This window comes from Crocodylus porosus, unplaced genomic scaffold (assembly GCF_001723895.1).
Source record: "Crocodylus porosus isolate Cpor-Errol unplaced genomic scaffold, CroPor_comp1, whole genome shotgun sequence".
In the NCBI taxonomy this organism is placed as follows: domain Eukaryota; kingdom Metazoa; phylum Chordata; order Crocodylia; family Crocodylidae; genus Crocodylus; species Crocodylus porosus.
The window spans coordinates 54,545,302-54,569,242 of record NW_017728918.1 but is presented as its reverse complement, the minus strand read 5'-3'; the positions used below and the strand labels follow the sequence as shown (position 1 = coordinate 54,569,242).

Here is a 23,941-nt window from a genome sequence, read left to right as displayed (position 1 = left end):
TTTCATAAGGAAGTTGAATATCTTGGTTTGAAAATTGAAGCATAACTCATGGCATCACAAAAACGTTTTTAGAAATGCATTTATCTTTCCTAGTTTACACATGATCAGACCCTTTATGCTATAAGATGCTGCAGCTGTTTGTGATTTCTATTGTATTTATCAGTTAGCTTTCATGGTTAGTTAGAATATATCTTTTTCTTTTTCTTACATCAGATTTATGCTAGTGTGGCTTTACTAATTTCAGTGTAGTTGCACCTGATATACACTGAGGTACATGAAAGGGAATTAAGCTAAAGATCTTTGTATCTTCTGTTGGGACTTCTGCTTGTTTGTAATAACTCCATTTGAATTCACATTAGTTTCACATTTATAACAAACCGTAGTCCAAAAATCTGATGAAAATTGATTCTTCAGTTGTGAGAATCATCAGCTGTCATGTGCAGAAGCATCTACAGATACCTGTGCTACAACGGTGTCACTTTTGCTAGTGCATTTTCTGTAAAATGTAACTCAGAATGCTTTACAGGTTTTTCTTTTTTTAAGCACAGTTCTAAAGAGTAACAGAATGAAAGAGAAATTAGCAGTGTAGGGAAGGATAACATATCTATTTTCTGTTGGATGTTGAAAATGAGATAAAAGCAGAGGGAGGCTGGAAGGAAGTTTTAGATGGCAGGAGTAGCCGAGGCAGGATTTGCTCTATGGTTGGGAGATTTTTTGTAGGGAAAGCAAATAGGGGATGAGGGGAGAAATGAGGGGAGAAAAAGTGAAGGAAAAGAGAAATGATTTCTATTGTGAAGAAATCAACTTGCAGTAATCTACTCTACACCTGTATATGGTGTCCTTTGCAGTTTTGCATCAATCATAAGCTGCATACCTGAGCCTAGCCACAATTTCACTGATCTCATAAAGACATGCAGTTGTAGTACATATCATTCCTGCTAATGGGACTTACTTGAGTCCTGGGAAGGTTGAGAATTTGTCTCAGACTCTAGTATCATGAGTAGATCCATGACTTTGTAAAGGGAAGTGCAGGAATAGTGACTGATCCTGCAGGGGTGGCTGTAGCCACTTTTCCCAGCTTTGCTTTTGCCAGGAAGTCCATACCACAGTGGCCTTGGAATTTTTAAGTCCCTGAATCAGGTAAAAAATCCAAACTCATCCCCTGATTTTGGCACTTCTTCCCTTATCTTTGATGCTAAGCAGCATGTCCCCTCCCCTTACATTCCCTCCCTCCCCTGTCCACTGCTACCATTGTCTCTGGCTGCCCCAGGAGTGGGGAGAACCCCAGAACTGCTCCAACCCACTCCAGCTGGGCTGTGGGGGGAGTTGAGCTCAGTTGGAGGCAGTGGTGGTGGCAGGCAGTGTCCCCCTCACTGAGCCTGCTCTTGGCCTGGCAAGGAACCCCTAGGGGGGACTCAGGCAGCAAGGAGGAACTTGCCCACTGCCCTGCTGCCTTGCTGGAATGGGACAGGAATGGTTCGGGAGCTCCCCCTGACCCAGAAAAGTGAGAGACAGTGGAGACAGCAGCAGTGGATAGGGGAGGGGAGAATGGGAAGGGAGCAAATGTGTTGTTAAGCATGACGGAAGAAGGGGGGAAGGGGATTCTTACCTGATTCAGGGACGTTAAATTATCCTGGACTGCTACTCCTGTGGTGTAGTCTGAAAAGGACATGCAACCATGCCACTTCACCATCTCTGGATCCACCCCTATTTAATGCAAGTCCACTTTCCCACTCATCCCCAAAGACTATTCTTGCTTTTCTCCTTTCTGGGCTACTTTCATGGTAGTAATTATGGACATTTATACACATACCTTTACATCCCGCGATGCACCACCTTGCGTGCAGCGTGCTGCTTTGCACTGCACTGCATTGCACAGCACTGCTTTGCGTGCAGTTATATAAGTGGTGAAATGCCCACAGAAAATGGCATCAGTGTGCGTTTGAACCAAAACACCTCTGATGTGTTTTAGTTCAAAAGTGTGTTGCCACCATTGTCTCAGTGCTGACATGCATTTCATCGCTTATGCAACTATATGCACCACAGCGCCGGGTGCTTTTAAAAGCTCCCGGGACTGCGGCACAAACAAGTGTAGAAATACCCACCCTGGAGTTATATAATCAGTGGCTAGGTACAAAATTTCAAAAAGTCTGAAGTAGAATCGATCTAAGTTATGTGATTTTTCTGTAAGCAGCATAGTTTAGATCGGTAGTAAATGGAAAATGTTTGCCCTTTGGTGGTGGGGGCAAATTTTAAACTGAGTTCCCTCATTTTTAAAGCAGTCTATGTGTGCTGAAATTCTGTTCTGTTACAAGTATAAACCAGTTTCTGATCGTTTATACTGGTAAAAGTGTAATGTCTGTACCTGGCCATAGAGAAGTAGGGCTTGAAGGGACCTCCAGAAGCCATTTAGTCCAACCCACTGCCTTAGGCAGGATCATCCCTATCCAAACCATCCCATACAAACAGAATCTAAACTCTAAGGCTACCATCAACCCTGACACTACACAGAGTGCAGGAAGTGTAAAGTTGCATTAAACTGGAAAAGGGGAAACTTGCTTTCTTCACTTGGGGCAAGATCCAAACTCATTAAAATTAACATAAAAACTCTTGTTGATTGCCACTAGGTTTAGATCACAACCTTCTGAGGTAGTTTGAATGCTTGCTGAAAAATACCATTCCTTTCTCATGCATGTAAAGGTGATGTCCTTTACATTAAGGTCCACAAGATACATTAGCTAGGCCAAAATCTCTGGGCTTTAAAAAAAGAAAGGTAATGTGAACAGTGTTCTGAGCTGACTGGCAATTGGCTGAGCATGGAAATTATGAGGTGCCACTGAAATGTTGATTTTCCATGTGAAAAAGTTACATGAAACCAATAATATTTTGTTTTTATTTAAAATTTTTCTGAGTTTCATTAACATGCTTTATCATCTTACAACTGAACACTGAAAGAAAATTGGTATAACAGACATTTTTCACAGAAGCTTGGTCTCCAAATTTTGGTGTCAAAATTCTTGATAAAAAATGAAATGTTTTATTTTTCAAATATATTTCCACTGAGTGAAAAAGTCTTTTGGGGGTTTTTTTGGGGGGGGAGGAAGGATATTATTTTGGCTGAAACTAACTAGCTCCCATTTGTAATGATGTTAAGGAGAACAGTGTGGAATTGCTGGTATCTGGAGAATTTGGAAGAAGGGAATTATAATAGCATTTTTGAAAAATTCTAGATTTGTGGTTAGTCCTTTATTAAACTGCCAGCAAGGCTTGACTTTACTTGTCACAATACATAGATTACACGGGTTATGTAAAGACTAATTGGACCAGTTCTGTCACAACCCCCAATTACAAGAAAATCTAAAAAGAACAAACATTTACAAAATAAAAAAGCAGAAAGAGACTCTATAATTTTATAAAGGATTAATATCTTAAGAGACCTTTATAATCCCAATAAGGAAGGATCTATTTTTAAGGAATAGTGGACACCTATGATATATAGCACTATTTTTGGTTCTATGGTCACAAAAGGGAAAAAATGATCCTTCAACAGATAATGAGGTAAAGTTTAGAAGAACAGCTTTCCTTGAAAAAAGCTATTTTAAAGCACAGCTCAGTGATAAACCTAATTTTACTGAACTGCTTCAGTGAGGATTTAAAGTCAAACATAGAATGTTTGGAAAAACACAGTTTGCCAGAAACAGCAGCTTGGAAAATTGGAGCATTGAAAAAAACATTTTGTATTTTGCCTGTGTGCCTGCTCATGGGCAGCACAGGCACCACTGGCATTGTGTATAAGCAGACCTAGGTGATTAGCCTACAGCACCCACACAGCTCTATTGTTGTGTGCTTTAAACTGCACAGTAAAAGTGAGTAACTAGCATTCTGCACCATGTTTCACTGCAATATGATTGGAGAGATGTCACTGGTTTTGGATAACGCCAGCTCCTTATCACTCTGACTCAGCAAGCTATTTTGTCTGTCTGAATTGTTCTGGAGACCACAATGGATCCAGCATGAGGACATTTATTTTTTACCTGTATATTAAATAATATTATTGCCATGCTTTTATTTTTGATGGCTATATAAAATACAGATTCTTTCTAACAACATCAAAGAAATTCTCTGTCACAAATCAGAGTGGCAGTAGTGTTTCATAGTAGATAGGGTCAGGAGGGACCTGATCAGATCATCTAGCCTAACCCCCATGTTATGGTGAGAGTTTCTGAAAACAGCTCTGTTGGTAACAAAAACAGGATCAGGTCTTGTTGACCACCACACTGATAACATAAAACAATTTTAATGCTATTTTATGGACAGAAAATATGCTTAGGTGCCTAATTCAATTTGTACAGAAGTCATCAAGAATCCCTACGTTGACATAAGAGAATCAGATAATTTCCTAACAAGCCAATTCAGAAGCTGTTATTTCTGGATCCCATTATTGCCATTTTAAATTCTACTGGTTTCTGTATGATATAATGCAGGGATGATGTGGCACAGGTAATCTACCTCTTAAGTGTGTGTGTGTGTGTGTCTTAAATCCAGGCACATTATTCACTCATGTGGGGTTTCCACTGGCAAGAAAAGGGCTGCATGCAGCCCACAAGCTGCTGGTTAGACAGCTTATATAGATATATAGGTTTTTTTCAGTGTTCAGTGTTAGGCCCAGCACTATGTGGTATCTTTATTAATGTTCTGGAAGAAATAGCATTCATCACATGAAGCAAAATACACTGATGATACCTATTTAAAGGTGTTGTAAATAACAGTGAGCTCTAAAGGGTCCTAGAGAGGGTAAAAATCATGCAAATATTCAGTGGCAGGGAGATATCTGAGAAGCAGTAAGGCTGAAAAAGGCCCAGGGGTAGTGTGGGCAATGAGTTGGATATCAATTTACAATTCAATGTGCTAACAGAAAAAGTCCAGGCTGCATGTTTCTGGCCAGGGAGATGAGTATCCCTCTCTACTCTGTTCTAGTGAGAGTGCTGTATTAATGCCCTGGACCTGGCAATAATAAAGAAAATGTCAGTAAATTGGAGAAAACACAAAACAAAGCAATGAAAGAAACCAGTAAGGGTCTAATAAAACTGAATTAAGAGGAAAAGGTCAAAAAGCTATGTGGCTCCATTCAACAATGATTTGTGGCAGAAAAAGACAAAACAGCTGTTTAAAATATTAGAAGGGCATAAACATCACATAATGAAAAAAAATACTGGTGAGGGAGATGTTTGAGAAGCTGTAATTCAGGAGCAATCAAGGAAAATTTAGACGATGTGAAGAAAATATTCCCCACCATGAAGTTCATTGACCTGCTGAATGTTCTCCAGGAAAGGAGTGAGAGGCCCATCATTAGGGACTTTGAAAATGAGGTTGGATAAGGAACTAGGGAACTACACCAGAAAAAAATCCTGCATCAATAAGGGTATCTAAAAGATGACCTGGCAGATGACTTTCCATTCCTAATTGTACAGCTGTCTAATTTTGATTGATAAAACCCACTGTATGCAAAAAGCTTTTATAGGAAAATCAGAGTAAAAGTCTGTGGAAAGAAGGTCTGCAGCAGTAATTCATTTTAAATCAATTTTGCTCTGTCCTAATCGTGTATTGCTTCTCTGTATAATTCCACAGCAACTTTGAGCTCCGTTCACTGGGGAACAAAAATAGAACGGTACTGAAGGATAATTTCCATACACCAACATGCCCTAATCTGCTGGCACCAGGAAGGAGCTGTTCTCACTAAATGACTAATGCAATCCTTCTCCATCTGTGTAAACGGATGAATGCTTGGTTTTCTTCCTACTCCAGTCTGCAGTATCTTGCTACCTGATTAATTATATAAGATATTCTTGAAGCTGTATTACATAGTGCAAAGCATAATTGAAACCAGGGATACCATATTATAGTGAAGGCTATATCTGTGCTTCCATTAATACAAACTGTTCTTATTAAGAGTGGTTTACAATTCACTCCGAGATTAAATTTAACATAAAAGATCTCAGCCCAAGGGAGGATTTTTTTTCTTTATGAAATTAAAAAAAAAAATCACTTTAGGTATTCTGAAGATATAGATTTGCAATTTGAAGAGAAGTTTTGATTTTAAACTACCTTTTTATATGCCTGTAACTGAAAAAAAAGCTTAGTTTCTCTATACAAGTTTGGGCAAGCAATTAGTCTTTGATGAGACCTAGCTGTAAAGAATATTTTTATGGGGGAGAGGGACAAGTGAACAGCTTCCTATATGTTGGAAGTCTTGTGAGTTAAAATTTTAGAACACCAACCTATAGTGTAATTGCAACATCAGATAAACCTCTAAGCTATTGTGAAAGGCTCCATTTTAAAAAGGCTCCTATATATGCATTTACTTAGCAAACCATAAATATTTTTGAGCTGCTATAATCTATGGGGAAAATATGGCATTTCTTAAAAAATAATAAATTACTAAAATATGTTTTTTTAATGTCTCATTCAACTTCCAATCCTGAGGAAAAAAAGACAGAGTTCTACTCAGTCTAGATGGCCCATTATCTCAGTGTAGTTAGGATATTACAGCTAATGGCACATGGAAGAGAGATACTGCAAGTAGAAAGTACTCTGTCTGGCTGCCTTTGACCCCCCAGTCAGAATGAGCAGGTAACCATTTTCAGCTGAGCTGATTGGGAATAAATCATTGGCACAAGACTGAAGTCACACTTGAACTCATCTCTGGACCAATACCCCAACACCTCACTCCCTCTGGTGGCATGCCCTCTTGCTCTTGTAACAGTTACAGAAAAAGAAGGAATGGCAATTTTTGAACCGTAGCCACAGCCAACATTTATGGAGCTGTAATAGGTATAGACTTTCATTAGGGTTGAGAGTGACGTGATTGACAAACAGACATGCCTCTACAGCTGACTGAAAATGAAATCAGAAAAGGAAGGGAAGAGAGCAATCTGAGTTCAGAAGATTTAAAAATAAAATCTGGAAGCATTTTCAGGCAAAAATTCATATGATGCTTTTCCCTTTCTATTTCTCATTTTCGTTTCAATTCTTGTATGGTAGGTCAAAAGAAGATGAGATTGCGTTCTACTTCTGCACTGCCTGGTGCCTGAGTACCTTTTTGACAACTACTGTTTTACAGTATATTTCTTTTCCCCTTTCCTGTTCTCTCTTGTTACCACCTTTATCTCTTATTTTTATATCATGGGTCTTAAATTTATATTTCTAATTTCTATTCCTGTCCTTTTAATTTTTAGTTTCTTCCACTCTCCCCTTTGGTGTTTCTGATTTTGCCTTTCAAGTGTGTTTGCTTGTTGCTTCTACCTATATCTTTTCTGTGCCTACACTCTTCTCATTTATCTCATATTCCTGTCTGTAATAATATTCTCCTGAATCTAGACCTTCTCAACCACATATCAGAACTGTGGTTGATGAGATCTAGAAGGTCTCAATGTATTACTGTATTGAGTTAGTTAATTTAATGATGCAAACAACTTCCAAGACGCTGTATCCATAGGATGGATATGGCTTCCAGGAGGCTATATCCATAGAACTCTCAGGATCAGGGACTAGAAAATCAATATGGGGAATGAGAGATGGCAAACTGAATCCCAGGATGGGATATATGAAACCAGATGAAGGGGATCCCGTATTTAAAGAGAACATTGAAGAAAGAATATGACAAATGAATATGTTGAAAGCTTGTCTAACTTTATCCCAACTATATAGTTGGTCCAATAAAAGGTATCACCCTAAGAAATCCTTGGCTATCATATAATTTCTGGATCACCATGGCTACAACATCACTCTTATACTACCATAGCTTGGAAGTTACATATTTTGGAGATTGCTTGCATAGATCTTCTTCTCCTTCCTCTTTAAATCTTCCTAACCTTCCTCTGTATCAAAGTGGTTGAGAACACTGCTTCACTTCAAAGCAATTTGGTTTTAATGAGCACAGCACTTTAAACGTGCACTTGCAAAACAAAAACCATTCCACGAGAGTACATTCAGAGAGTTTTCTTCATTAAATTAAAAACACTTTGAAGTGAAATGACATGCTCCAAGATACTTTGATGCCAAGATAGTAGAGTCATCTTCAATCCATATATATAAGGAAGGTATGGGAGATTAGCCAGATGTTAAATTACTCTGCAGAAGAAATTTAGTGGTGCATGAACATGCCTGCCATGTGTTTACAAGTATTCTGTGGTATGTACTTGCATGTTTATAACCTGCAGACTCCTAAATGTACACACTTTTGAGAAATCCTTCTGTGTAACTATTATAACACTATCAAAAAACTTTTTTTTGGAGGGATACAATTCTTCTCTGTAATACAAACCATATAATTGTTTTCCATAAAATGTTTTTTTCTTAAAAGAAAACATTAGTTAGATACTAGAGTTTCTAGTAAATTAGAGTGAAGCCTATGACAGAAAGAAGAGTCAGGTTTTTATGATATATGCCTCATATATTTGACCTGAATTGCTGTTATGATAAAGCTGATACTCCTTGTTCTGCACGGAACATTATTGGAGGTTTGTAAACACAGAAACCTTAATAATGTTAGTCCCTGGTAGCAAAATACCTTCAATTTTCAAGTATATTATTTATTTTCTGTTATCATAGGTATGTTTGCAACAGTATAAGACATTTGTTTGGTAAAAGCCAAGATTCTGATTTTCAGTAATAAGTGTGAAAAGGAATGTTAAAGTAAATGCTACGTTTTGTTAAGGTATTTTAGCTACTAGCTTGAGCTTTTAAAATTTAGCATCAATGCTAGCTCAATCGCATGGCTTGTAATACTTGTACCCATGAAAAAAACAAAAATAAATAACAGCAGGATATACAGAAACTACACTATAGGTTTATATAAATTTGTTACCACTAGGCATGATTATTTTTGTGGTTTTGAATATTTGTGGGTGAAAAACTGCATCCACAAATCAGAAATATAATCAAAATCCGAATCCTGCTGAAAATGGACTCTTAAAACTACTTCTGTACTGTGCTAAATAACTTCCCAGTTAACCAATCTAATTGCTTTATAAACAAACTTTCTTTCTTGTATTATGCATTCAATAATTACTGACCTTAATTGTTAAAATTTTGAATTTGACATAGGTCACAAATTATCCAAGTGTACTTTCTGTACCTTATAACTGATGATTACTTTATAATTACATGGTAAAAATAATAGTGTGGCATATGAATTACAGCAAGAGCATTACAATATCAGGGATTAAAGTAAGGAGGAGTGTACGGAACTCAACTCATGTGCTGAATTTGCAGGAAGAAGTCCCCTTTACTTGAAGCATTCCCCCTCACTCTAACTGGTGACTGAAGAACCTGAAGTGGGAGCTCCCTGACAGAGGAGCTTCTGGATGTCAGCCAGCCCTTTCCTGATCTTGGTAGAACAGCAGCAGTATTTAATTGGGAAGGAAGGTTTTCTCATTTCTATTTGCATACTCTGTCTATGAAAAGCAGGGTGGGAGACAAAGATCACTTCTCTCCCCTCTGTGAGTAAAAGCAGATCGATAACATCTAACAGAGTTTTACTTTAAATCTGAGTTTTGAAATGTCATAATATATTCAACACAGAGGAAGAGGGCATTGGATAAAAGACATAAGAAACTCCTCCACATCCTTACTTAAATTTGCCTTTACATCAATAAAGTTTCATCCATCTAGTCAAATGTAATCAATGACATCTGTAGGAATCTACCTTGACTTCTTCCTACACACACTTTTGTTTGGTTAGCTATAGACCTGTTAGGAGTTCTGATGTTCATTGGCAAATACTTATTTTTGGCCCCTCGTTTTACATATGCTCTACATACTGCTGAAAACCATGATAAAAACACAAAAGACAAGGCAGTTTCTCATTTTAGTCACTGTGTACCACTACAGTCTCTATGTTCTCCAATGTCTAGATTACATGTTAATTATTTTGTGTTCAATAAAATATTGTTTATAGAATTCTAGTAGTCTAAAGAATTCAGAATTACAAATGCAATTGTATATATTTGCCAAATGTCCTGGTAATAATATGAATTGAAAAGCTTATCTAAATGAAATAAATGTTTTAGAATCTAAAGGAGTAGAACAATATACTTACAGACTTCAATATGTATTTTCAAAGTAGCCGCAGGAACTGGGCCTATAAAAATGGGAAGTGTGCCTGTACACTGGATAACTTGACACATCTTTGTAGCCTAGTGGTAATGTCACTGTTTTCAAAGGCATATTCTTTTTTTGCTTTCTCCCTTGGTAACATGACTCTTGCACAGCAAGTATATTTAGATGTGCAGTGTTCAGCCTGAATCGGGTGCCTAAGTTCTGGAGAGGAACAGGATATCTCTGTCTTTAATATGTCATATTTGATGCACTTAAGCTACCTCTAGGCTTTCTGAATCATGCTCTGGTGGTGTTTATATCTACTCATTCTCTGAACAGAACACCTAGACACCTAAACTTGGTCAACTTGGATTGCTCCCTGGAGGTGCTTAAATTTCTCCACTGACTGTAATATCAAGGCCTCTACACCTATTCAAATTGGACTCCTGTCTAAGGGTGAGATGCCTACATTTTAGGCACTGGACTACTTAAATGCATACAAAATTAAGCTAAATTTGTGCTCTGATTTATGCATGCATTCAACTGGGTGCACCTGAAAAAAAATTAAGACATTTGTCAAAGATTGTATACCTACATTTTAATACAGCTTGTAAAACAGTCATCATTCCTTTGCTTATCTAACAAATCCTATATTCAATAATTGTTTTCTTTTAATTTATTTACTTACTATATGCTTTGCATACAACAGTTTGTGATGTTACAAGCACATTACTATAGAAAGTGAAAGAAATGTTTTGTTTTCAAAGCCTGCAGAGGCATCTCTTGAGAAGGGAAACTCATATCCTGCCTAAATTCTTTGGTTGATATAAATGTAAAACTCCTACTGACATCACTGACGGTTTGCATAAAGACGGCAGTATCTGATCTTCATGTAATAAGTAAAGAGAAAGTAGTTTTCTCATATACCGTGATTAAAACCTACAGACTGGGTCTGGTAATGTTTTGGCATTTCTTTAAGAAAATGGGTCAGTTTACTTTTACACCCAGATTGACACCTAGGATACTCTGCAAGACATGTATCAGCACCTGCTGTGCATATCAATTGTACACGTGTCTGCACAAATGAGCACCTATATATGCGAAGTGGATTACTTCATGGAGAGATACCATAGACCTGTGAACAAAATCATATCCAATATCCTAGTTTGTTGGTAAAGCTTTATACACATTAAATGATAAATATAAATAAGAAATACTCTCTATAATTTTGCCTTCATTTAGATTTTTCTTTTTTCATAGGAGCTCAGAGTAATCCAATGGAAATTATCTTATAGATCAATAAATACTTTGCAGCATAGATGAATTTTTTCGACTCCAAGATAGTATAATTCCATTCTGAATAATTTAGGAACTTTACTTTGATATTTTTTCTAATTCTGACTGCTTTTAATATCATTTTATAGGACTGCAAACAGCAATACATAATTCCAAACAGTAATTTAGTCTTAATTATGATATGACCAGTACCCTTCAAATATAACCATGATTGTACTAAAGAAGCCACAATACTATTTTACTATACAATTAGAACAACTGAGCATGAAATTTGTTTATGTATCACTGACCTCTAAGGAACTCATTGATATCGTGGATCCAGTTTCACTTCTTGATAACCCTGCGTTGTCGTCCAACTCTGAAGCTATGAAGTTCTTTACAGCTGTGCGGGGCTCAAAGGGTAAATTTTGCATATGTTCCTGCGTGGGAAGATGCTGATCTAAATTTATATTAAATTGGTCCATTACAGAGGCATTCATATTGAATTCTGGGTTAACTTTGTAGTGCAACAGCCTTTCATGAGGTAAGGTATCCATGCCTATATTCATTTTGTTTTCATCTTTCAGTGATGGCTGGGTGCTTACAGAGCCTCTGGGCATAACAATATAGTCACTTTCCATCATTCGGTCTTGAGGATGGACTATGTCCATATCCGCACCTCTCAAGTTATCATCAGTACATAAATAAACAGTCCTCCGCAATTCACTGTTGTCTTTTTTCAAACACTGATTGGCAAGCTCGCTCATACTCATAGGCATATGGAGGCCTGTGGGCTGCTGAATGATGACTTTGGAAATGATGTTTCCAGGCAATGTTGAGTAGCTCATTCCTTCAGGGTTGGCTCCTTTCTCCTCTTCATCATCATTTAGTGATATTCTAGAGAGTGTTCCTGTTATTGTAGCTGCTCTACAAGGTCCAATGTCTTTATGTAGAACTGTGAATAAGAGAACAGGATTCTAATAACAAGAAATTAGTTCTGGTTGCTGCTGCTCCTTTGACAGTGCTATGCTTTTGTTTACCCATATTACCTCCATGAGTATGATTCCGGTTCTCTTTTTTTATCCATTTAATAACTGTTTTGTTTCCATACATATGACCTTAAAAGGGGTTTTATTTAATCAGTTTCTTCTAATCTATAGTATGTAACTGACTTGGATCTCTGCCTTAGATTGGATTATTTATATAGATTAAAATCAGTACTTCATTTATTTCTATTTCCTAACATAGCTCTTAGGTAACATACAGTTTAAGCAGAAGTCTGTTATGCGGAGCTTGTTTAAAGTCTTCCAAAAAATAGTCTTTATGGTATCTGTGCTGTTTTTATCAACCCTGTATAACCCCTTGGTCTACATGTGGCTTGCTTTAAGTGGTGTGACTGTAGATTGGGAGCAGTGTGTACAGGTGTTTGCTGGTGCTGGTTACCTGGGTGAGAGGAAGGGCAGGAGAGATCAGTTGAGTCTAGCTAGTCTGGGGGTGGGGGGTGATGGGACTGGGGCAGCAGATCTATGTGGGGGGTGGAGTGGTTGGTGGGTGCATGGGTGGGGGGTGTGCATTGCTTGTCCAGAGATAGGAAGGATCAGGGAGCTAAAAATAGCCAGTCAGGGTTGGAAGTGTAGACAGAATGCAGTCCCAGGGCTGAAGCGGGGAACTGGGGTTTCCCAATCCAGGGACTGTGCTCTGAATGTGTGCAGACATTTGCTAGATAAGGTTAACCCATTTCTACTCAGGTGAACCAGCTTACATTGGGCCCACCATTTTTTCACCTCCTTCAACCTCCCTGAATGTCTGCACAGATGAGCATATGTGTTTTTCTCACTTTGCTCCTAAATGTTCTTTTCCACTCAATTCTGCAACCCTCCTATATTAAATTATTTTGTGAATGCATGTAACACTCAACTAAATAAGACAAGTAAACCTCTTACATCAATGAGATGTATTTCACTGTACCTGAAAAGTCTCTATATTACATAAACATTTATAATAAAACAGCCATTCTCTACTTTCAATGAAGGTCTCTCTGGTCAAGGTTATAGCAGTGTTCAATATTTTATGGGGCACAGTTCCATTACAAAAGTTATCAATCTGTCCATTGTCTACAGACCATTCAGGTGCACTAAAATGCCCAATCAAGGGTTGAGAAAAATGTCCATATCCAGCCCTGTAACACTGTCATGAAGGTTTGTTTTTTAAAAAAATGTAAAGATTTGGTCTTAGGACCTGAAGTGTCTGCAAAAAAAAAAAAAAAAAAAAATCAATTTAAAGAGTAATGCTGGCAGTCTTTTATTTGCATATGACCATTCCCCTCTTTCCTTTTTAAAGGTATGTATTAAAATATAATAGCTCTGGCATGGTCACCCAAATTAGGATTGTGTGGGTTAGATAATGAGAGGTCCAGAATTACCCAAAGTGGTACATTTAGTCCGTTTTCTGTATCCTGAGGCTCATGATGCCCCAGATGTTACTGTATGTGTCAGTTCCCTGATATGAAGAATAATAATCCCCTCACTAAAACATCCCATTGTATTAAATCATACATGATTGTGTCTAATTTTTCAATTACAAGAGTGAATTATTTGCCTAAAGCAAAGATACATAAGTGAGAACTTGGGGCTTTTTAATGATCCAATACCATTACATAGCAAAAATGAAAAATAAAATAAAAATAAAGTCTATTTTAGGTAATGCAAAGGGGTTATTACACTGTTACTAATCACACATGTCAAGCTACCTCAGCCAGTCACCTACTGTTAAACCTTTTATTATAAGAAACTGAATTTTACTCACTTAATTCTTCATTGTGAAGCCCACTCATGTTTGCATTAAGAGCATCTTTCTTAAGGGTATCCTCACCATGACTTTCTGTACTGCTTAGCTTACAAATGCACCTACACAGATTAAGACTTTTCACGATGCAAGTGATAGGAATGCATTTATTTCTATATTTCATTGTTTTGCCTCATCCAAAGTATATTAGTAGTAGTAAACATTAGTAAATAAGGAAAAAATGTTCATTGTGAAAAATATATCAGAACATTTCCAATGGAATGCAAAGATAATTCATTTTTCATTTTTTTACATTTAAACTTTGCTGACTGGATAAATTACTGAAGAATAGTGTTTTTAACATGCACAAGCAGAAAAAAGCTGACCCAATTATAATTTAGAGTGCTGAGATGCTGTAGCATAATAATTTGTAGCTATAATATGGAATTAAAAATACATTTTTATTTTCCGCTACTGTGCTGCTTAATCTGCTGTAAACTTTAGATAGATCTTGAGAAAGTTACCCTCTTTAGGACATACACTGATTGATATAGCCTCTCTATATTGTCTGCATTGATTTAAAAGTGCCCTTAGAAAACCAATTTTCAGTGCTTTGTTTGCATGGCTGTTTCATATTTTGCGTGTTAATGGGAAAGTAATTTTTTTTGTTTGTGTCAAGTTGACAGCACCTGTTTTCTAAGGTACAAAAAAACTTGTGGAATGCTTATCAATTAACTGAATTCTATTAAAAGATACTTGGATGATCTTATTTTACAGTGAGAACAATATATCTGTATAGTGGCATCGCTGCTGTAAAAAAATAAAATAATTTTTTTTTTGTAATGAGGTAAACCCAGATATTTTTTGTTTCTTTCCCTTATTTCCCAATGACAAGAATATATTTCTTTTTAATACATACTGTTCCAATACTCTTACCTGACCGACAAGCAATGTCCACATCTTTTTCAAAATCTGTCTGTAACAAGAACAATGAAACAAGACTTTTATTATTAACTAAAAACTAAACTGCAATATTGTCTGCCAACCTATGTTTCCAAAATGTTCTAGTTATAGAGTCATAGTATCTTATAAATGGTTTCCTTTTGCTAGGAAGATGGATTTTATTGTTTTATAACAGTAGAGCAATACAACATTTCCTAAAGTATAACTAGGTTGTTTTCAAAATATGCTGCCTGACTGGAAAAAAAGTATAAAATAGATGGAAATACTGTATGTAATTTTGGTACGATGACACAGTGTATAGTTTCATATTTACTTGAAAGAGAATTTTCTAATATGCCGTAGAAAGGTCATTTTAAAGGAAGCTTTTCAAAGTGATTACATAAAGAGGAGAAAAGAACCTGGACCACACAATATCATGAGTAATCTTCATTAAATTAATTGACTATCTGAAATATTCTTATTAAATGTAGTATTTGTTATCTTACATTCTATATATCCCTGCAACTAAAGTAAGCTCATTACCCCCATTAAAGGAGCTATTATTCATCTGAGGGGAAAAAGAGCCTGTCAGATTTAAGAATAAAGCGTGAATACTTAAAAATCCAAGGTCACCCTTCACAGTTATTATAAATACTATTTAACTTGGAACAGAGTCTAAGAACATTTCAGTTTTGCCGTCATAGTTTGTACAGCTTTATTGATGTGCATATATTAAATAACAAAATGATAAATTGTTTCCACATAAAAGGCATTTTTACAAAAAGTTGTTTAATTAAGGCCAACTCTTTCTTGTGGTATCCAAACACTGACTTCCTTTGCTCCAACAGTTCTTTCAAAGGTATTTCCTAGGACAGCATTGCATCTTCTAGGACCTGGCCATGTTTGTTGAGAAACTCCCAATATCATCAGTGAGGTCAGTTTTTGGCACTGCTATACATTAAGGCTTTGTAAAGCTTCAGGTGCTGATTTGATTCAGAGGAGATTTGGCCCAATTTGGTGCCTGAATCTCCAAATCCGAATCAAATCAGGAGACCAATAAAAAGGCCTGAAACTATTTGAAGCCTCTGAATCGATTTGGAAAAGATTTGGCGAAAGATTCAGAGATTCAGTCCTTGCTCACCATTGCAGGGAGCTGGACCCAGACTACATGCCAGTAAGTAGGGGGAGGGGGTGGGGGACTGGGGAGGACTCCAGCCAGGCCCCATCTCCTGCCTGCTCCCCAAGCCCCCCTGAGTGCCCCTGACCCCTGCCCACTCTCCCAGCACTGTCATTGGCTGCCCTGTCAAGCCCATGTCCTGGAGCTTTAAAAAAAAAAAGCTTTGTACTCACCGGCTACAGCCATAGGCGCTTCTGGGGACTTGTGGCAGAACCCCCCCACATGGTGTGGAGCAGTGGGGTGCAGCAGGGATCACCCTCCCAGCCCCACCTGGCACGAGCCAGTGAGTGCGGGGTTTACTTTTTTTTTTAAAGAGCTGGGTTGCTGGGGCTGGGCGGGGCAGCCATTGACAGGGCTGGGAGAGCAGGTGGGGGATACGGCAAGTTTGGAGACTTGGCTGATTCAGCAGCGGCCAAATCTCCAAATCAGATTCAGCTGAATCAATTTGGGGCAGTGATTCAAATCACCAGTTTGAATCACTGTCCCCCAAATCAGCTGGATCTGAATCTGAAGCTAATACTAGAAGCTTCACACAGGCCTACTATACATCTAGGATTATTAGGAAATCCAGAACAATATGCATATGCTTTCAGTGATTCCTGCTAGCCAGTTCTCTACAGACCTCCTATAGACTCCCACCTCCTCCCCTCCCACCTTTCTCTCAGTCTGACAGTCTGATGTATTCTTTTATTTTTCTTTTGAAGCAGGGGAAGCAGGAATCCTGTTAAGTTTCCTAGAAAGATTACTATTGAGTATTACTATTACTTATGGATATAAAAATTCAGGAGGTTGCTCTCTTTTGTCCATTTAACCCTGACAAATCACAATCTACACAGATTTTGTTGTTCCATTTGTCCACAAAGGCAGAATCTTTGATGTTTTAGTACCTTGGTATGCAGAGAATTAGCACAGGATAGTGTTATTCAACAGACTACTGAACCAACAACTTGAACATTTCTAAGAAATTTCAGAAAATAGATAACAAGCTGAAGTCAGACTTATACTTATGAACTATATTAATATTTCATGTACACATACTTAATCTATGCAGTATTGTATGTACATTTTACTGTGGCTAGGAACATATATTTAGAAGTCAAGGATAATATAAAAACTAACCATAATTTGAGCATGCCCATTAGGAAAAGAACTAGAAGAATCTGCGTTGATTGGATCTTGGCAGTTTCTTAATCGACATCTGAATGCATCTTGAACCTGTAAAAAAAATATCAAGTTTAGTGTTTAATTCTGTTCCCATTTTTAAAAATGTTATAAATGCAAGTAATGAGAAGATATAACCCTTAGCTTTACATTAGGATACTCAACATGTCTCAGCCAATAAACACAAACGCTTAACGCTACCATTTCACGCTCTTGCTGTATGCTAGTGTTTTTTTTTTAAATTTGTCAATATATCAGATCTGGTCTATAGAATTATATGTCAGTAAATGGACTAAGTGCTAGTCAGAGCAAAGTGATTACTTGGAGCCATTGTCTCTAGCAGTTATATTTGGTTATGGTCTCTTGCTTATTCTGGTATGGGGTCACAAGGCAGTCTTATAAAATGGACTTTTTCTTCACTACTATGACTGAAGTTGTATTGCATGCCTGACCAAATTTAAGACTCAGAGGGTGTGTCTACATATTGCCATATGGCGCTGTTGCTATGGTGCTGTGCTTTAGTATGTCCTTCTGGAAGTACTAAAGCAGTATGGGTGGTTACTGCACCATGTTCATGTTGCATAGGTAGATTTCACTGCTACGTTGCCATAGTGGTGCACTATGCCCAGGGAGTGTGCTGTAAATGCACCCAGAGGGTAGCTATACTTCAGCCATCAGAAGTACAGCATACTATTAATCACCTTTTAAAAATATATTTTTCAGGAAGTTGTTAGTTCCTATTATATTCTTTAGCTTTAGGTAGAGGGAATTGCCCTTAAATTTGTAGCACCAGTGACACCTTTCAAATGAGAAGAAAATATTAACTATGAGCAACTTGTTTGTTACTCAGTAAAGGTATACATTTTTACTATGTGCCTCTCTTCTAGAATGAACACACAAATGTTCATGCATCCTAATAAATATCACTTTTAGGGGGAAATATAAAGATTCATTCCAAAAACTTGAGCCTATATCAGGAATTACTACTATGAAAATATAGTATACACTTTTTGTTAAGAATCCTTTACCTAAGTATATTATTACCAAAGAGTAATTTCTAAGAAAAAATGCATGTAAACAATGAGAAAAAGGGTAATGCAATACCTATTCTTCTGCCATCCACTGTAATCACATTTTGTTGCATTCTCTCAAATTCAAAATGGAGAAAGACAAAACATATTTTTGGAGTGGGAAAGAACATGTTATTGTGGCTTGGGATCATAGCTGAGAATATCTCTGATAAAAACACTGTAAATTGTTTTACTTTGTTTCATGTCTTTTGTGTTCATTTACCACAAACTTTCTAGCCAACTACTTTACAGTGAAGAATATCTAAAGCTATGTGAGGTCTAATTACAACATGAGATTTGGTTTCCCTGAGAAGTCCTGGTGGATCAGTTATCCAGGAACACATGACCTATGTTTAATCAAACCTAATCAATATCATTTCTACGATGAATATCATATGCTCTCAGTAAACTGCTTGTGAAAACTGAAAAGACCATCTCTTATCTGTAGAAATTATTTGGTGAAATCAGAGAAGATCATACTCTACTCATGGACATTTCTGAAAAGCTAAATTCATCAACTGAAGCTGAACATAAGGTCTTGTTTTCTAAATTCCATTATTTTCTGGTAAAAGGTCTTGGAGAGCTTTGACAGCTTTCACAGTAGGAGAAAAACAACAGATGGGAAACTTTTCCTGATTTTTGTAATTAGAAAGCACTGTTTTAAATTGCTCAACCTTAAATGAGTAAAAGTGCCTTGTAATCTTTATGTTTAAGTGAATTCTGCAGACGGAGTAAGACTAATACAGGTTAGATAGAAGAAACAGCACATCCTAAAGGTTTGGGCTGATTTTAAAACACTGAGATTCCCCATATGTGATAGAGTAGTTTAAAGTGTGCTTGACTTGGATTACAAATCAGATTTTGACTTTAGGCATTCCCTAACAAACTAGGAAATGTTATGAACCTCTCCATAAATATCAAGCTAATTGAATTCAAACTTTTTATAACTTCAAAAACATGTTAGGTCACAACCTCTGAGCATATTCTCTCTTTAGTTAGACATATTCAAAGAGGTTTCCCCAACCCAGGGGTGGGCAATTATTTTAGATGGCGGGCCACTTGAGTTTTGGTGAGTTGCAGAGGACCGCATGGCCACCCCTTGACAACTGCTCCACCCCCTGGTCACCATATTGGGACCCAAAGTCCCACCCCCTAACTCCTGACCTGTGCCACTGGAAGTCCCTCTCTTTGCCCCCCAGTACTCCTTTTAGGAGGAGGGGGTTACCATCTCAGAACCAGAAAAAAACAAATCATACTCTAGAAGTCAAATACCTACTATAACATTTGAATTTTATTACAAAAATATTTGTCATGATTTTTGTTCGTGTATTATATATAGAAGGGATTGCATCATAAATAAAAAATAAAGTCTCACCCTTTTATATTGTGTATGTATGGTGGGGTGTGGTAGGGGGTGGGGAGGGTGTGTTTGTATGCATGTGTATGTGGTTGGGTATGTGTGTATGTGGTAGTGTGTGGGTGTGTGTATGGTGGAGTGTTGGGGTGTGTGGGGAGATTTGTGAGGGGGTGTGGAGGAACACAGTGTATGTTGGGGGGTTGTGGTGACAGCGTGTGGGTGTGTGAGGTTTGTGGGGTGTGAGGGAGGGTGGGAGTGTGGGGACCCCCCACACACTCCCCCACATGGTATGCTGCTCCCACTGCCTACAGCAGCAGCTGGGTGGGGGCAGGCTCAGGGCATTTGGGTCTGGTGAGGGTGCTGGCACTTGCCAGGGCACAGCTTCAGCCAGCACTGTGTAGATGCCTCATACTGGGCTCTGGAGGGAAGCAGGGGCCAGGGCTCCCTCCACTCCCAGCAGAGTCTGGGGACCCTGCCCAGCAGAGGGCAGGGAAGTCAGCAACTCCAGTGTGGGGCTTACCCTGGTGTTAATGTGGGAGCTTCAGGTGCACTGCATGGAGCAGCTGCTTGGCAGGCTACATGCCTCACTCCCCTGTACAGTGCTGGCCTAAGTTGTGCCCCTCTGGGTGCCAGCACCTGGGCTGGGCAGAGTGATCTGAGCCTCCCCTGCCTGCTGCTGCTTCCAGCAGCAGGGGCTGCGGGGGAGTGTATAGGGGGTCCCTACACCCCCCACCCTCCCTCACATCCACACCTTGCCCAGCTGGGCTCCACACTCCCACCATCCCCCTGGCTGTGGGCTCCATGCTGCACCCTGTGCTTCAGCCCAGCTGCAACTCCACCCCCATTGCCCCAGCACCAGCCCTGCCACTTCCCTAGCTGCAGCTCCCAGCGAGCTGGATGTATAGGAAGCCAAGATGGTTCCCATGGGGCATCTTCAGCAGGAGCCCTGCCTGGAAGCTGCTGCTGGCTGGACCAAGCCCTTCTGCCCTGGGGCACAATTTATTGGGAGACACCATGGGCCAGATGAAAGTGCCTGGTGGGCCATGTCCAGGCCACAGGCCATATTTTGCCCACCCCTGCTGTACCCTGATAGTCCTCTAGATGTCAAGAATTGCCTTTACTCTTTAGCTGCATTATTAGAGATTAACTGATGTTATGACTTTCTTTCTCGAATGTGTCTTAAATACAAATAACATGTGATTTGGATGTTATCACTGAATGTCTGAGGTAGAATGACATAAGTTGCAACTTTTAAACATATACAGTGAAAATAAGTTAATTACAATTTTTATTGTTTTTGTTTTTGCTACCCTATTTAGCCACTCTGTAATCACTTTCAGGCCACCTCTTCAAGGCGGCACATAGGAGTTCCTCTGCAGCCACTGAAAATTCCCACTACTAGAATGATTCTGGGAGAAGGAGAAACATACTTATTCAGTCTGCACTTTCTCCTTTCCCTTGTTCCTCATGCCTTGCTCACCCAGGGGTGATCCTGGTTTTGGAAAAGTACTGGGAGATGTAGCTGCCCCAGTTCTCCCATTCTACAGAGTACTGAAGCAGTGCTGCAAACCCCCCACCCCCCCAATGGAGCAAAACTCTCCTGAAACTAGGGGATCTGGTATGGGAGTGGTCAGGGAGCAGCTGGGTGACTGGAGTGGCAGTGGGAAGCTGGCAGAGGCTCAGAACTTGGTGACAGCCTTCCTGAGCCTGATTCCTGGTCCCCAGGCTTGCAATCCCACTCCTGCCACTGAACTGAGTGGCAGGGGCAGCAATAGGAACCAGAGGGAGCTGGCAAAGCCCCCCACCTCTTCCCCAAAGCAGAGACTGCTAACTTTGGAGAAGAAAGAGCAAGCAGGAGAGGTAAAGCCCCCAGCCCATTCTGTTCCCCTCCTTTTCTGGACCAGACTGGGAAGGGAGGGGAGTGGACAAGTGCTGACTTCTGCAAGAGAAACTCTCTCACAAGGTAGACCTTTCAGGTTGTTAACTGGAAGATGTTTTTCAAAAAGGGACATTTTTCTCCCTGACAGAAATTCAGTGATTGCTTGTACATTTCTACTAGGAGAATAGTGATTCTCCTGGTTATAACGGCACACTTGTACAGTACTGGGGACAAAAATGTTGTGTAATTTAGTTTGCTAATTGAGAATACTACCAGTTTTCTTATTTGGATTTGGGGTGTCTGGCTGGTTTGTTATATTTGACGTACTTGGTGAAAAGATGAAGTGATTGAACTTTTGTTCCCCTCTTCTGAAACCTAGGCAAAACCGTCACACAAGGCAGCGCATAACAACAAAAAATGGGCCTCTTAAATACTTGCTTGTTTTCCAAAGTTGCCTTGTAGCTTATTTTGAAGCATAATCTTGTTTTTCCCCCTCCAACATCAAGCTGCAAGATGTTCTGAGCGTCAGGCAGAGCAAGAGAGACAGATGTGATGAACGTGCTGGTACCAAGGAAGTGGTTTCCCTAGCAACAGTAACCAATTTAAAGCTTCTGTTACTTACCCTTTCTCCCTACTCATGTACTCTTGCAATTTAGAAATGTGGGTTGTAGACTTAGACACCAAACATGTATTTAATCCAAATGTATTCAATGAGTAGGAGCAGAGCAAAAGGAGAAAATACATGTGGGTTCCTCCCATCACCACAGTCTTTGGAGTTGTTTAGCATGACTCAAGCTAGCTTCAGAGGAGTCTGTGTTCAAGCAAGTCATACAAACTGTACTGACATTGTGATAAGGAAGATTATTAACAGTCGGCTTTCTTATCCTTTTCTCCTTTATGACAGATGAACACATACCACACTCCCATTGTGTCTCATTAGTTACATCAATAGTAAGAATAAAATAATGAACAGTGGTATCTTCAAGTTGAAATACAAGATAAAATAATATTACTTAACTCTTATTTAGCATTTTTTCAGCAATAGAAATCATTTACAAAGGAGGATAAAATATCATTACTTTTTACTTTCAAGATGGAGAAACTGAGACACAGAGCAGAGAAGTGGTTTTCCAAGAATCATATAACAGGGAGGGTATTCCAATTCCAGTTCCTAGTGCTTTATTCACTGGCTCCACTGCCTCTTTAACAGGCTATTTTCATTACTGAGATGTTGAATATATCTATGATAGAGCCGATATCTGTTTTGTAACTTAACCATGAACGGGCATAGTAAAGCGGGCTGACCTTTACTTTTTTTTAAATTTCATTGTGATATTTTTTCATGTTATTTAGCAGTCAGAAGTATCATTTGCCTTTGTTGCTACAGTGTAAATATTAGATGAATCCTATGTAACATACAGTGAGATGGCTTCATTATCTGCATGTCTCTCATCATCAAAATGACAAAATGTTGGCAAGTTTTTAATGTCACATATGGAGGGGGAGAAGTGTCTTCTTTAGACCTTGTAAAATGACAGACCAGATTTCCAGGCGTATTGGGCTAAAGACAAAAATACAGCTTGATTCACATTTGAGCATTTTGTGTTACAGCAAATCTCATACTTTACAGATGGACAAACCCATTGCCTCAGTTTAAGTACCTGTGAATTATTCGAATTAACACTTTGCCTCAGAACAATCATGGCTAATTCGACTTAATTGCCATTTAAACCTAGCATGTAAATGGCTGTGTCACATCTGTTTTGATGTGAGTTGTATCCTGGCCTAATCAGGGCTGCACTAAACCACTTGTCTGTTTTTACCCTTAACTGATAGTGAGCACTGAACTGGGGACATCCAGAACGATAAGCTGAGACTAGTTTGACTAAAGCTTGACTAAGCTGAAGCATTTTAATTCAAATTTTTAACTCAGGTTTTGATGCAGAATGAACTAAAAACTTGTTGGAATAGCCTATAGTTAGGAATTCTGGGTTCTGACCATTACAATATACAATTTATTGTATGTACCTTCCCTTCTCCCCCTCTACAGATAATTTTTCATGTTTCCCTACAGATGTGTCATACATTATGGGAAACATTGAGTAGATTTTCAGACTATAAATGCTCCCTTTCCCATATTATTTGCTTTTAAAGGTAGTGAAATTGTTAATAATATTGATATCTGAGTAGCATCCCTT

The 23,941-nt window shown here is 38.6% G+C and overlaps 1 protein-coding gene across 4 annotated transcripts in view; it reads right to left on the bottom strand.

Moving 5' to 3' along the window:
* The window catches only part of ADGRB3 (adhesion G protein-coupled receptor B3), a 701,435-nt gene that overhangs the window by 15,379 nt on the left and 662,115 nt on the right, over positions 1-23,941 (bottom strand). For all 4 annotated transcript variants that reach the window (XM_019537601.1, XM_019537603.1, XM_019537600.1 and 1 more), the window contains 3 exons: positions 17,396-17,491; positions 15,094-15,133; positions 11,685-12,328 (listed from right to left, as the gene is read on the bottom strand). In XM_019537601.1, coding sequence (XP_019393146.1) covers positions 11,685-12,328; positions 15,094-15,133; positions 17,396-17,491 — 780 coding nt within the window. The remainder of the gene's footprint in view (positions 1-11,684; positions 12,329-15,093; positions 15,134-17,395; positions 17,492-23,941) is intronic.